General features: G+C 53.3%; 1 protein-coding gene across 1 annotated transcript in view; it reads left to right on the plus strand.

The window, feature by feature from the left end:
- Positions 1-15,539, plus strand: part of MYRF (myelin regulatory factor) — a 57,727-nt gene that overhangs the window by 21,239 nt on the left and 20,949 nt on the right. Inside the window, 7 exon segments of the mRNA XM_014948765.1 lie at positions 1-162; positions 1,238-1,410; positions 1,696-1,819; positions 13,472-13,667; positions 14,076-14,152; positions 14,892-15,002; positions 15,327-15,417. The exon segment at positions 1-162 is cut by the window's left edge and continues 2 nt beyond it. Of these exon segments, the coding sequence (XP_014804251.1) occupies positions 1-162; positions 1,238-1,410; positions 1,696-1,819; positions 13,472-13,667; positions 14,076-14,152; positions 14,892-15,002; positions 15,327-15,417 (934 nt within the window).

Here is a 15,539-nt window from a genome sequence, read left to right on the forward strand (position 1 = left end):
GCAGCACAACCCTCACTACCCTGGCCTGCAACGGGACATGTTCATGAAGGCCGAGCCCCTGATGCCACCCTATGGCATGGGTCAGGGCATGGCGCCCGCCGACCTCCACCATGCCCAGCAGTCGCAGATGCTGCACCAGCTACTCCAGCAACATGGAGCAGAGTAAGGCTTGGGGGGGCAGTGGGGCTTTTCAGTGTTATTTGTGGGATTTGGGGAAGGGTTTTTTTTGCGGGGGGAGAAGGGAATGGGAGCTGGAGGCTTGTGGAATGCATGAGGAAAATCACTGGGTTTAATGGGAAGTTGTGGAAGGTACCTTGGTTCTGTGGGAGAGAGATCAAGAAGCATCGAGGTGGAGATGTGAGTGGTTCTAGAGGAAGCCACAGAGATGCTGGGAGGGCTGGAGCTCCTCTGCCGTGAGGACAGGCTGAGAGAGTTGGGGGGGTTCAGCCTGGAGAAGAGAAGGCTCCAGGGAGACCTTGGAGCCCCTTCCAGTCCCTCACGGGGCTCCAGGAAAGCTGGGGAGGGACTCTGGATGAGGGAGGGGAGCCCTAGGAGGAGGGGGAAGGGTTTGACACTGAAAGAGGGGAGATGGAGCTGAGATGTGGGGAAGAACTTGTTTGGTGTGAGGGTGGTGAGAGCCTGGCCCAGGTTGCCCCGAGAAGCTGTGGCTGCCCCATCCCTGGAGGGGTTCAAGGCCAAGTTGGAGGGGGCTTGGAGCAACCTGGTGTGGTGGGAGGTGTCTCCCCATCGTGGAACTGGATGGGCTTTAAGGTCCCTTCCAACCCAACCCATTCTATGAGCTGGCACAAAGTTTGGGCAGGGGTTTGCACCACCTGGCTTGGAGCGAAGCTGTGGCTGCCCCATCCCTGGAGGGGTTCAAGGGCAGGTTGGAGGGGGCTTGGAGCAACATAGTCTGGTGGGAGGTGTCCCCCCATTGTGAAACTGGATGATCTTTAAGGTCCCTTCCAACCCAAACCATTCTATGAGCTGACACAAAGTTTGGGCAGGGGTTTGCAGCACCTGGCTTGGAGCTGGGTGGTGGGGACAAGCCAAGAGGACAGCAAAGACATGGCTCAGCAGAGCCATGTGGGAGAAGGTGGTGATAGTCCTGTAAGAGCCTGTGGTCTGGGTTTTGATGTGAGATCCCAGCTTTTTCTTGACCATGAGCTGTGGGGCTGTCCCCTCCCCACCTCTCCTTTTCCTGCTCACCCTGTGCTGTCCCGTGGGTTCTCCTCAGCCTCCCGGTCCACCCTGCCAAGAAGAGGAAACACTCCGAGTCGCCCCCCAACACCCTCAACGCGCAGATGCTCAACGGGCTGATAAAGCAGGAGCCAGGGATGGGGTCCGTGCCACTCAACCCAGACAGAGTCCCAACCCCTCCCTGGCACCAGCCGGGACCACTCTCACCAGGTACGTGGCTTTTTTCCCCACCCCATCCCCTTCCCCTTAATCCCTGCTGCCACCTCGGGCACCTCACCAGGCCACGGGGCTTGGTTAAGGTGGCACGTGGCCACCTCAGGGTGACAACCAGTGGGTTTTAACCCTGCTGGGCTCCCAGGAAGCCAGATCTGGTGCCCTGGCAGCCAGGAGGCAGACTTCAGGCTGGCCATGCCACACCAGCTCCTTCCTTCTGCTCTTACCCAGCTGAAGACTCCATCAGAACGATTGAAATTTGTATTTTTCCCCTCAACACAGGCCTGATTCAAGATAACGACAGCTTGAACGGCTCCTACTTGGATCCCAACTACCAGTCCATAAAGTGGCAGCCACATCAGCAGAACAAGTGGGCAACCCTCTATGATGCCAACTACAAAGAACTGTGAGTGATTCACCCACCTTTAGAGAAATTCAGATTCACTTTTTGTGTGTTGGGGGGCAAGGGACTGGGGGCAGATCGTATTCATGAGATGGGACAAGGATCTTCCTGGGCTTCCCATTGTCCTCTCCCATCATGCTGTGGTGGAGAGATTCTTCCCACCATACCTTTACCACTGGGAAAGTTACTTCTCCGCGCTTCTGTGGGGCTGGTGGAGGATGAAGAAATGGGGCTGGCTCTGTAGGAGCTGGCAGAAGGTGGTTTGGCAGCTTTGGTGGCCATTGGGGCACCTTTGATGGCAGTTGGGCAACCACACAGACCTTGGTCTGCCGTGGAAGGTTGTGTTGGCAAATAAATCATTGCCCTGAGCATGGTTGGGGCCAGCAGCACCCTTTCCTCCTGCCCAGGCTTACCAAGGTCCTGGATTTTAAAATAAGTGTTAGGGTTTTGTAGACAATGCATAGCAGGGATGACTGGAGGTCATCTAGAGCCACTTCAGCACAGCTTGAGAGGAGCTTGAGGAGGAGGAGTGGGAGTGGTTGATGGGCAGAGAAGGAAAGGAGAGAAAGAAAGAAAGAGGGAAGGGGGTTGAGGGAGGAAAGGAGGAGAGAAAGAAAGAAAGAAAGAAAGAGGGAAGGGGGTTGAGGAAAGGCAGGAGGTGGCAGAGAGGAGAGATGGGGTGGCCGAGGCAGAGAGGGGAGCGGAGAGGGGCTGGGGGCACTGCGTGGGGCTGGGAGATGGAAGGAGAAGCTGGGGCAGGGGAGGGTGGAGGCAGCGTGTGGACAAGCTGCTCAGGAGGAAACGGCTCTGGATCCTCCCTGCATTCCTGGGAGGTGACAGGGAGCTGGCAAGCGGCAGGCTGGGTTCCAGGAACCGCCCGTCGAGGGAATAAAACCCCCCGTTTCCCCTCCTCCCCTTTCTGCACGGCCAGGGGCTGGTGGGGGGGTCTTCTTGGGGGACATGGAAGAGGTGTCTGTTGTACCAAATCACCTGGATGGTGCTGAGGATGGGAGCCAAGGACCCTGCGTTGAGGCAGAGCAGGATCTGGGATGTGCAGGGGAGCTGCCGCTGTGACCTCCAGCCCTCCTGGACACAGATCTCCAGCCCTAGTCCTTGTGTCATCTCTAAGGCAGAGCTGGGGGTGACGAGGGTGTGCTATGGGTTGTTCCCCTGTGGAGGAGCGGCTGTTGGAGTTGGTTACTTCTTTGGTGACGTTCTTGGTCGTTTGCAAAGACTGTGTGTGTGGCTGTTTCCCCAACCACAGCAGGAGATGGGTCACTTGGGGAATTGGTTACTTTTGTTCTACCCAACCGTTTCCCTAAAGGAAGCATCTCCCACCTTCAGGTGGAATCATAGATAGAATCACAGAATGGTTTGGGTCAGAAGGGACCTTAAAGATCATCCAGTTCCATGATGGGGAGGCACCTCCCACCAGAGCAGGTTGCTCCAAGCCCCCTCCAACCTGGCCTTGAACCCCTCCAGGGATGGGGCAGCCACAGCTTCTCGGAGCAACCTGGCCCAGGCTCTCACCACCCTCACACCAAACAAGTTCTTCCCCACATCTCAGCTCCATCTCCCCTCTTTCAGGGTCAAACCCTTCCCCCTCCTCCTAGGGCTCCCCTCCCTCATCCAGAGTCCCTCCCCATCTCTCCTGAAGCCCCTGGAGGGACTGGAAGGGTCTCGAAGGTCTCCCTGGTCTCTCTTCTCCAGGCTGCATATCAACTGCTTCTGGGGACTTGTGCGCAGCCAGGAGAAGCTGACCCTGCTTCTCTAACTCAGGCAACGCTTGGTTCCAGCCTGTGGGTCCCTGGGGTGGCCTCTCGGTCCCCCATCAATCTCGGCAGGGCCATCACCCCCTGGCAGCAGCACAAATGCACCTTGTGTAGTCAGTGGGGTCCAAAGAGCTTCTGCGTGGGGCGGGAGGAGACCTTTCGCACGGCCTCGTTTTTCTCTGGGACATAATGAGTCCCCTCTTTTCCCTTCCATCTCTCTGTTTACCTGCGCTGGGTAAACGCTCCCTCGTCCCAAACACGTCACGGCCCTTTCAGCTTGTCACGGACCGTTTGCAGGTGTTAAAGTCCCCCCAGTTCCAGAGATTTTTCCCCCCACAGCCTGGATGAGAAAAAAAAATACACAATATTCCTTTCTAGGCACAGAGATGTCTCTGGACACTGCAAACCCCAACTCTTCCCTTCCACAAACCCAGCCCTGCTCTGCCCCGTTCCTTGGGCATCGCTTGCCTAATACCTGCTTTTAAGGATTTAGGGCGAAAGCCAGAGCAAACCTCCTTCTGTGGCATTTTAGGTCGTCGTCATCCCGTTGTGTAATGAGTAAATTCCTCTTAACTGACTTCATGTAGATTTTAGGAGCCCACGTGCGGTTTGTTGGGGCGCTGGATTTGGCCAGAATTAAGGGCTGAGGTCAAGGGTTGATCGATTAAATTTTAGTTACACGCCAACCCAGTGGACTCTCCCTGGCTTGAGGCCAGGTAGCTCTAGGATACCCTGTGCCAGATGGACCCACGTCTCCTTCTAAATGGGAGATGGCTTCATCCAGCAGAATATACCAATGGGAAAAACCCAAAGATCCATCTTCCCTTCCTTTTTCTAGATTGGAGCTTTTTAGGTTGACTAATTCCAAGTTTTAGCAGGTAGGAGCCTCCTCCTTCCTTTCTGCCTTTTGAGGTACGCTCAGAAAATGAGCAGGATCTCTGGCTCTTAGAGATCCAGGAGTATTTCGCAGGAGGTGGCAGAGAGGAGAGATGGGGTGGCCGAGGCAGAGAGGGGAGCGGAGAGGGGCTGGGGGCACTGCGTGGGGCTGGGAGATGGAAGGAGAAGCTGGGGCAGGGGAGGGTGGAGGCAGCGTGTGGACAAGCTGCTCAGGAGGAAACGGCTCTGGACCCTCCCTGCATTCCTGGGAGGTGACAGGGAGCTGGCAAGCGGCAGGCTGGGTTCCAGGAACCGCTCGTCGAGTGAATAAAACCCCCCGTTTCCCCTCCTCCCCTTTCTGCACGGCCAGGGGCTGGTGGGGGGGTCTTCTTGGGGGACATGGAAGAGGTGTCTGTTGTACCAAATCACCTGGATGGTGCTGAGGATGGGAGCCAAGGACCCTGCGTTGAGGCAGAGCAGGATCTGGGATGTGCAGGGGAGCTGCCGCTGTGACCTCCAGCCCTCCTGGACACAGATCTCCAGCCCTAGTCCTTGTGTCATCTCTAAGGCAGAGCTGGGGGTGACGAGGGTGTGCTATGGGTTGTTCCCCTGTGGAGGAGCGGCTGTTGGAGTTGGTTACTTCTTTGGTGACGTTCTTGGTCGTTTGCAAAGACTGTGTGTGTGGCTGTTTCCCCAACCACAGCAGGAGATGGGTCACTTGGGGAATTGGTTACTTTTGTTCTACCCAACCGTTTCCCTAAAGGAAGCATCTCCCACCTTCAGGTGGAATCATAGATAGAATCACAGAATGGTTTGGGTCAGAAGGGACCTTAAAGATCATCCAGTTCCATGATGGGGAGGCACCTCCCACCAGAGCAGGTTGCTCCAAGCCCCCTCCAACCTGGCCTTGAACCCCTCCAGGGATGGGGCAGCCACAGCTTCTCGGAGCAACCTGGCCCAGGCTCTCACCACCCTCACACCAAACAAGTTCTTCCCCACATCTCAGCTCCATCTCCCCTCTTTCAGGGTCAAACCCTTCCCCCTCCTCCTAGGGCTCCCCTCCCTCATCCAGAGTCCCTCCCCATCTCTCCTGAAGCCCCTGGAGGGACTGGAAGGGTCTCGAAGGTCTCCCTGGTCTCTCTTCTCCAGGCTGCATATCAACTGCTTCTGGGGACTTGTGCGCAGCCAGGAGAAGCTGACCCTGCTTCTCTAACTCAGGCAACGCTTGGTTCCAGCCTGTGGGTCCCTGGGGTGGCCTCTCGGTCCCCCATCAATCTCGGCAGGGCCATCACCCCCTGGCAGCAGCACAAATGCACCTTGTGTAGTCAGTGGGGTCCAAAGAGCTTCTGCGTGGGGCGGGAGGAGACCTTTTGCACGGCCTCGCTTTTCTCTGGGACATAATGAGTCCCCTCTTTTCCCTTCCATCTCTCTGTTTACCTGCGCTGGGTAAACGCTCCCTCGTCCCAAACACGTCACGGCCCTTTCAGCTTGTCACGGACCGTTTGCAGGTGTTAAAGTCCCCCCAGTTCCAGAGATTTTTCCCCCCACAGCCTGGATGAGAAAAAAAAATACACAATATTCCTTTCTAGGCACAGAGATGTCTCTGGACACTGCAAACCCCAACTCTTCCCTTCCACAAACCCAGCCCTGCTCTGCCCCGTTCCTTGGGCATCGCTTGCCTAATACCTGCTTTTAAGGATTTAGGGTGAAAGCCAGAGCAAACCTCCTTCTGTGGCATTTTAGGTCGTCGTCATCCCGTTGTGTAATGAGTAAATTCCTCTTAACTGACTTCATGTAGATTTTAGGAGCCCACGTGCGGTTTGTTGGGGCGCTGGATTTGGCCAGAATTAAGGGCTGAGGTCAAGGGTTGATCGATTAAATTTTAGTTACACGCCAACCCAGTGGACTCTCCCTGGCTTGAGGCCAGGTAGCTCTAGGATACCCTGTGCCAGATGGACCCACGTCTCCTTCTAAATGGGAGATGGCTTCATCCAGCAGAATATACCAATGGGAAAAACCCAAAGATCCATCTTCCCTTCCTTTTTCTAGATTGGAGCTTTTTAGGTTGACTAATTCCAAGTTTTAGCAGGTAGGAGCCTCCTCCTTCCTTTCTGCCTTTTGAGGTACGCTCAGAAAATGAGCAGGATCTCTGGCTCTTAGAGATCCAGGAGTATTTCCACGATTTACTTTCCTCTGAGATGATAAATCAAGGACCAACCATTCCTGGTCTGTTTTCTGCTGAATCTGTCCTCTAGTTTGTACGTGTTTTTAGAGTTTCCTGCCCCTACAGGGAACGTATTTTCTGTCATCCAGGTGCCCACAACCTATTCACAGCCCCAGGAATTCGAATCATCTGAACCATCTGATTTTTTTCCTGCTCTTGTCCTTAAGAAAAGAGACCAGAAAGGTGGGTTAAGGAGGGAGACCAAGCCTTTAGGATGCCATAAGCATGACCCTTTCTGTTGGGCTAGGGGAATAATGCCTTTGTCAGTACTTTAATATTTTTTTCATAGAATTGTAGAATGGTTTCAGTTGGAAGCGACCTTAAAGCTCATCCAGTCCCACCCCTTTCCCTGGGCTGGGACACTTCCCACCAGACCAGGTTGCTCCAAGCCCCCTCCAACCTGGCCTTAAACACTTTTTGAACCCATTCAGAATAGTTTATGCTTGTGCCTGTGGACTTATGTGTAATAGTCCATGCTAAGTATAAGCTTACAGGGCAAAAAAAAATACTATTAAATGATATTCCATGCTCCTCCTCTAGCGCACACAAAATTGGGTCCCTTAGTAGTCCCTCCCTGCCAAGAGCAGGGCTTGAATGTCTCAAAGTCCATCACATTTGGAGGTGGATCAGCTGAGGAGGGGGAGATTTTTCCAGATTTGGGTATGGATGATTCGGTCTTTCTACTGTGAATGAGCATCTCGCAGGGAGATGCTGAAATCTGGCAGGATCTGGGGATTCATTTGAGATCCAAGAATCTGTGTCAACCAGTGGTCCCACCTTGTCTCCTGCCTTTTGGGGGGGAACTCAAATTGCTGGGCTCTCACCAGCCTTCTGGCAGGATTTCGTGTGTATTTTCTCTGTACCCACCAGCTCTCTGGTCTGCTTAGCAAAAGGAGAGGCCTTCTGGGAGCAAACCATGAAGAAACACCTCCTGAGGTCAGAATTAGGTGGTCCCAAACTCTTTGGTTAAGGATGGGCGAAGGGTGCAACATCCTCCTTGCCATCGGGCAGAATAAGAGCTGAACCCGGCGGTGGAACTGGTCAGGTTCACCAGCAGCACCTACAAACCCCCTGGCAACCACTTCCCTCCTCCTTCCACCAGTTTGTCCTTCTCTCCAGTTTCTTACAAAGAGGCTTCCTGAAGAGCTAAATGCAGTCTCGTTAGCGCTGGCTGATGATGAGGCTTAAGGAGACCTTTTCCTTCCACCAGTTCCCACTCGAGCTGCTCCCAGTAAAGGCCCCCGTAACCAACACTGAATTTTTTTTTGCTCCTCAGAGCTTTCCTGCTATGGTTTGTGACACTCAGTGGCCCCAACAAGGGAGAGCTTCTTCCATCTTCTCTCAGCACCATTCAACCCCATTTAACAGCTCTCTCTCCTTAGAGCAGCGAGCGTTGCTGTCACATCAGATCATATTTGTATCTTGCCTCCTGAAAATGAGTGGATGATATTTGTATCTTGCCTCCTGAAAATGAGTGGAAAATTAACAATTAATGGCTCCTTCTCAGCCATTGCCATGGCTCGATGAGATGGGGACAGCACAGGGAGGGATCTGAACTCATTCTAAGTAGCTTTTCTGCCTTCCAAGAGATCTGTACAGGGAATTTTGTTGTGTGAACGGCAACAGATTCCCCATCCCCAGGCAGGATGGAGCTGTGGAGCAGCCCCTCAGCTGCCAGAAGGAAGAGCAAAGGGAAGCTGGGCTCCTGTGAACTACACGGGGTTTCATTTTGACACAGGATTCCTAAAAGTAGGCTGGATTCACGAAATGGTCCGAAGTTGCAGCAGGGGAGGTTCAGATTAGATATTAGGAAGAATTACTTTATTGAAAGGGTGGTCAGGCCCTGGAACGGCCTGCCCAGGGAGGTGGTGGAGTCACCATCCCTGGAGGTGTTTAAGAAACGTGTAGACATGGCACTTCAGAGCATGCTCTAGTGCCCGAGATTGTTGGGGGTTTTTTTGTATATGTACGGTTGGACTCGATGATCTCAAAGGTCCCTTCCAACCATGAAGATTCTGTGATTCTGTGAAATGTTGGAAAGGGAGGAACGGAGAGTTGTGTGGAGGTGCCTGGAAATCAGTGTCATGGCTTGTGGCCCAGGCTTGGCTGATGTGGGCTGAGGGATCTGTCTCTGAACCGAAGTCTCTGGATTGGTTTTATTGATAATGTTGTTTCTTCTTGGGGAAAGGGAGGAACGGAGAGTTGTGTGGAGGTGCCTGGAAATCAGTGTCATGGCTTGTGGCCCAGGCTTGGCTGATGTGGGCTGAGGGATCTGTCTCTGAACCGAAGTCTCTGGATTGGTTTTATTGATAATGTTGTTTCTTCTTGGCCTTTTGCGCTGGTTTTGTGGTTTGGGACTCGTTGAACCTTCCGAAGGGTGAGCTGGTTGTTTCTTCTTGGCCTTTTGTGCTGGTTTTGTGGTTTGGGACTCATTGAACCTTCCGAAGAGTGAGCTGGTTTCCAGCAGCGGTTGCTGAAGAGGTCTGGAACCAGGCAGTTCACTAATTTACTCCTGGGAGCAGGAGTAATTCATCTCCCTGACAGCATGTTCTGACAAATGCCAGCAGGCTCCCTCCTCCCTCTCCCCCCGTGTTTACAGTTTGAGGAAAAGCAGCTGGAGAAGGGTAGTGCAACACCCGACAGAAACATCTCCATGTTGAGCCCAGAGCCTGGAGACCTCGGATCCTGAGGTGCCATTCTCTTCCCATCAAGCAAACTGGTCCTCACCATGCGTTCTCCGCTGGAGCTTGGGGCTAAACCTGAGCTTTCAGGCTTGAACTAGATCCTGAGAACTGGGCTGGTGCCATTCTCTTCCCATCGAGCAAACTGGTCCTCACCATGAGTTCTCCGCTGGAGCTCGGGGCTAAACCTGAGCTTTCAGGCTTGAACTCCTTGGTTGGAAGAAATGTCCTTATAAACAGCAGATCCTGAACCTTGCCAAGGGGATGGTGACTGGTGGGACGTGGTCCAGTCCTGCAGGATGGAGGTTTGGGTTAGGGGACACAGGTTGACTGACTCTCTCAGGTTGTCCAGAGAAGCTGTGGCTGCCCCACCCCTGGAGGGGTTCAAGGCCAGGTTGGAGAGGGCTTGGAGCAACCTGGTCTGGTGGGAGGTGTCCCTGCCCAGGGCAGGGTGTGGGACTGGATGGTTTTCATCCAGTTGATGGTTGAAACCCAAATCATTCCTTGATTCTATGACACTGTGTTGGCCAACTTGGCTCATCCCATGGTGATGGACCACTGATATCTCACTCTTTTATGTCACGACTGTATCTCAGGCAGCTGAAGGGACCACAAACGGTGCTGAGCTGTGGAGGCACAGGTGGGGTGTCTGAGATGGCACCATCATAGAATCATTGAATGCTTTGGGTTGGAAGTTTGGGTTGTCCCATCCTTGGAGGGGTTCAAGGCCAGGTTGGAGGGGGCTTGGAGCAACATGGTCTGGTGGGAGGTGTCCCTGCCCAGGGCAGAGGGTGGGACTGGATGATCTTGAAGGTCCCTTCCAATCCAAACCATTCTATGATTCTATACCTGGAAAGTAGCTTCTTGCCTCTGATCTACCACAGTGCAGGGATCCCACGTTGGGCATGCACCGACCACAGATATTGGGAAAACTCAGAGAAAAGGAGCCTCTGAGGAGGGGACTCTGGAGGGACCAGGCATCTCTGGAAGACAGGGGAAGGGGAGCCTGACTGTCTCCCTTCTTTCAACACGTGTGTTTAGCAGCCATCAGTTTGAGTGATGTTAACCAGAGCATGTTTTGGAAGCATCTGTGGTTTGGAGGTTCGGTCAGTCCCTCCCTCTCCTCTGCTTTCTCCATTAAAAACCAGTGGGGCGAGTGGTGAATTCTCAGGGGTTCTGAGTGAAAGCAGTCGGGAAGGGCTCTGGCACCCCTGGGGGGGGACGTGGTGGGTCCAGCCCAAGCTGCAGCTCCCCATCAAGAAGAGCCAGATGGAGAATTTGGACCTGAGGCTGGGAGGAGGGCGAGAGCGGAGAGGAATTCCTCTCGTGCTTCTGGGCTAAGGTAGTGCTCTGCTCCCACCGTCTGGTTTGTGTCCGGGGCACGGCACGGCAGCCCCAGCTCCCTGGGGAGCAAGAAAGGAGGAGCTGCTCGTGGCCCTTCCAGCATTATTCACAAAAGCCTGGAAATAGCCCCAGGTTTGGTGGGGAGAATGGCTTTCTTACCAAAAAAAAAGGAGGTGGCCAGCCCAGGGACACCAGGGGAGCAAGAGTAACCTTTCCCTTATCTTCTGCTTCTCAAAGTCCTGCTGATGTCCACCTGGTCCATCAGTCTGTCCACCTCCCCTGTGGCCATTATCTCCCTCTCTGTCTATCTGTATTAAGACCTAGAGGTGGAATTTAGAGGCACTTTGCTTTTGTGGAAGAGGGCTCCATCATTTTTAAGGCTGATGTCAAAAGCCTAGGCTGAGCTCCATAGTTCTTTAATTAATAAATAAGTAATATATATAACCTCACCTATAGTTCTTTAATTAAAACAATAGGATTTTGGTGTTCTGCTCAATGAGGGGGTGGGAGGAGAGGCATCTTCTTCCCCCCCCAGCATAGGACAGGCAGTGCTGGGGGGCCCCCACCAGCCCAGCTCTGGGGGTTTGGGCTGTTGAGAGAAAAGGGGACTTACCGCAAAGGCCACATATTTCCCTCGTTCCCATGGTAACCATCCCATTAAGGAGACGTAGATTAAACCTCTCCAGCTGGTGTGTGTTCCTCAGGCGGCCAGGGCCCCCTCCTCCTCCTCTTCTTCCTTCTCCTCTGGAGCTGCCCGTTGGGGGCTGGAGGCTTTTCCCAGCAGCCAGAGCAGGTGGTTGTGATTTCAGCAGGAATCCGGCACGTGTTGGGAATGTGATGGGTGAAGCGAGCAGAGGTGTTGGACACCCCCACCCAGGTCCTCCTGAGCTGCTTCCCCCAACCAACAGCGTCCCGGGGGCTGCTCCAGGCTTTGGGGATGCTGTGGAGCTCGGTACCCCCAGTGCACGTGGAGCCAGGGCTCAAAAATGAGATGCTCCCCTCTTGTGGCTCATATTTGCCATGTTTATAGTGTTATCGTAGAATTCTAGAATGGTTTGGGTGGGAAGGGACCTTCAGGATCATCCAGTTCCATCCCCTGCCGTGGACAGGGACACCTCCCACCAGACCAGGTTGCTCCAAGCACCCTCCAACCTGGCCTTGAACTCCTCCAGGGATGGGGCAGCCACAGCTTCTTGGGCCAACCTGGGCCAGGCTCTCACCACCCTCACAGCAGAGAAGTTCTTCCCCACATCTCACCTCAATCTCCCCTCTTGCGTTTTTAGTACTATAGTGTAGCATATAGAGGGGTGATTGCCCCAGCATCCTCGTTAAACCCTCATCACAGGAACCATAGTCCTTTCCAGCTGAAGACCCACCTAAAGCAAATCTTCAAGGAGATATGGACCACCTGAGGACGTGGCCATGTACCGTGTCCTGTGGACCCCTCCTTGCCTCTGCTCCTGGGTGTGGGCTTCATTGTCTTGGTTTGAGCGATGCAGGACTAATTTATCTTTTAATGCCTGACCACCCAGTACTGTGTCCTATGGACCCCTCCTGGGTGTGGGCTTTACTGTCTTGGTTTGAGAGATGCAGGACTAATTTATCTTTTAATGCCTGCTTTCCTGTTGAAGACCCACCTAAAGCAAATCTTCAAGGAGATATGGACCACCACCACCCAGTACTGTGTCCTATGGACCCCTCCTGGGTGTGGGCTTTACTGTCTTGGTTTGAGAGATGCAGGACTAATTTATCTTTTAATGCCTGGGAAAACTTCATTTTTTGAAGACTCTAGTGTCTCAGTTGGTGAAAATATTTACTTTACAGCAGCTCTGGGGCACGGGGGTTTCAAGGTCTCAGTGTTTTCAAAGTGCAGGGATGAGGAGGAGCGAAACCTGGGTATTTGACCCAACAGAGTTATTTCATACCATGAACGTCACATTCAGTATAAATTAGCCTGTTGAAGACCCACCTAAAGCAAATCTTCAAGGAGATATGGACCACCACCACCCAGTACTGTGTCCTATGGACCCCTCCTGGGTGTGGGCTTTACTGTCTTGGTTTGAGAGATGCAGGACTAATTTATCTTTTAATGCCTGGGAAAACTTCATTTTTTGAAGACTCTAGTGCCTCAGTTGCTGAAAATATTTACTTTACAGCAGCTCTAGGGTGCAGGGGTTTCAAGGTGTCAGTGTTCTCAAGGTGCAAGGATGAGGAGGAATAAGACCTGGGTATTTGACCCAACAGAGTTATTTCATACCATGAACGTCACATTCAGTATAAATTAGGAAGTTTGCTGAGCACTTCTCTCTCTCTCCCTTGGTGGCTGCCACCCTGAGAAGTCCTTGCCCTGGTGCTGGAGCCCTGAGCCCTTCCCTTCCTCCCAAAGCTGCAGCGCTCGCAGGGTCCCACATGGGCTGTCCCTGCTGGGAGGGACCAGCTTCCTGGGATGGAACGGGCTGGGGATAGTCCTGGTGTATTTTATATCAATACCAGGATCAATATTGATTTTTTAGTGCTATTCATGTTAATTATTTAGTCTTATTGTATTAAATCTGTTTATATGTCAACCCTTGGGTTTCCTTCTTTTTCCCTGATTCCCCTTCCCAAGCGGGGAGGAGTCATCAGGTGAGAGAAGAATTGTCTAAACGACAATAAATTGTTGTGGGGGTCCTCAAACTGTAACACTCATCCTTCCCCCCAGCCAGTGTGAGCCTCTGGTGGTGTGCTCAGGGTCTAACACCTTCTGCCTTTCCCACAGCCCCATGCTCACCTACCGCGTTGATGCTGACAAGGGCTTCAACTTCTCGGTGGGCGACGACGCCTTTGTCTGCCAGAAGAAGAACCACTTCCAGGTCACGGTCTACATCGGCATGCTTGGAGATCCCAAGTATGTGAAGACCCCCGAGGGCCTGAAACCCTTAGAGTGCTTCTACCTGAAGCTGCACGGAGTGAAGGCAAGCGGGAGCTAAGAGCCAGCAGCAAATCCAGCAGGGAGAAGAGGGGCTTGGCAGAGGGTTGGGAGCAGGCAACGCCACGTCTACTTGGGTTAAGTTGTAGGGAGAGAGCTGAAGGACAAGGCAGATCTTCAAATAGGAGTCCTAAGGTGGACTCAATCACTGCCTTGGCATCTTCAGGACTGCTTCTCACTCACTTTTGACTCTGGAGCTACATAGGCACTTTGGGAAGACTTTTTTGCCCTCAACCATGTGTTGGACACACATTGACCTTCACCCATGGTTGGACAACACTCCAGTTGGGTTGTTAGAAGTCAGTTCTACTGAGAGGAGGGCTGGGGAGAAGGAGGTGAAGGGGAAGGTCTCAGCTTTCCGCTCTTTCTCACACGCCCAAATCTTTCTCTCCAGCTAGAGGCCTTGAACCAGTCCATCAATATCGAGCAGTCGCAATCTGACCGCAGCAAACGGCCCTTCAACCCCGTCACGTGAGTATTGCCCAGGGTGTAGAATGGAATCATAGAATTGTTTTGGTTGGAAGGGACCTTTCAGATCATGGAGTCCAACCATCAACCCAACACTGCCAAAACCCACCACTAACCCATGTCCCTCAGCGCCACATCTGCCCGGCTTTTAAATATCTCCAGGGATGGGGACTCCACCACTGCACTGGGCAGCCCCTTCCAATATTTCACAACCCTTTCCAGGAAGAAATTTTTCCCACTTCACAACCCTTTCCAGGAAAAATTTTTTCCTAATATCCATCCTAAACCTCCCCTGGGGCAACTCGAGGCCATTTCCTCTTGTCCCATCACCTGTGACCTGCGAGATGGGACTGACCCCCTTGGCTACACCCTCCTTTCAGGGAGTTGAAGAGAGTGAGAAGGTCTCCCCTCAGCCTCCTTTTCTTTAGGCTGAACACCCCCAGCTCCCTCAGCTGCTCCCATGAGACCAGTGCTCTAGTGGGAAGTTCTGCTGGGGAATGAGCAATGGCAGGAGAAGGTGAGGAAAGGAGCTGAGTTGGAGGTCTCTGGATAGTACTGTTGATGTCACACTCTCCAGTTTTCTCCTCTGTTTCCCACAGCAAAGTTTTCTTCTCTTCACATTCCCTACTCTGTGCCCAGTCCGTAGACCCGCCTTGGTGGAGAAGGCCAGGAGATGGTCATTCCCCAAAGAACCTCCTCTCCGGTGGTGTCCTCACTCGCTCCTCTGTTTCCCCTTCCCCAGGGTCAACCTTCCTCCAGAGCAGGTCACCAAGGTCACTGTGGGGCGGCTGCACTTCAGCGAGACCACAGCCAACAACATGCGGAAGAAAGGCAAACCCAACCCAGACCAGAGGTGAGGAGCACTGGTGTCTTCTCCAAGCCCTTCCAAGCACTCAAGCCTGTGGATGTCCCAGTCCCTGGGTGGGGAAGTGGCTGGAGGGAGGGGGCATGGGGGACAGGTCCTGAATTGGCTGTCCTTGTCTGTGTGGAGGAAAGGAGATGTCTGCTGTGGCCACAAGAAGTGTGTCCCCCACTATCTGAGGGTTTGGCGACAGGGCCCATGCCCCACAGAGTGAAGAGAGGGGATGGGCCAAGCCCACCATGACAGCTTGGTGCCTGGGCAGACTGGGCAGTTGACAGAGCAGGGTGGACCCTGAGATCTCTCCCTTCTTGGCAGGTATTTCATGCTGGTGGTGGCCTTGCAGGCACACGCTCAGAACCAGAACTACACCCTGGCAGCCCACATCTCCGAGCGCATCATCGTCAGAGTAAGTCCTTTTCTCCACCTTCCATCCCTGCAGGTGCCTCACAGTCCTTTGATGGATCTCCTGGGCAATCCTCCTACCTTCCTCTGGCTTTTCAGTGCTTTTCCCCACCCACAGCCCTTCCC

Source organism: Calidris pugnax, unplaced genomic scaffold, assembly GCF_001431845.1.
Source record: "Calidris pugnax isolate Ruff unplaced genomic scaffold, ASM143184v1 scaffold107, whole genome shotgun sequence".
Lineage (NCBI taxonomy): Eukaryota > Metazoa > Chordata > Aves > Charadriiformes > Scolopacidae > Calidris > Calidris pugnax.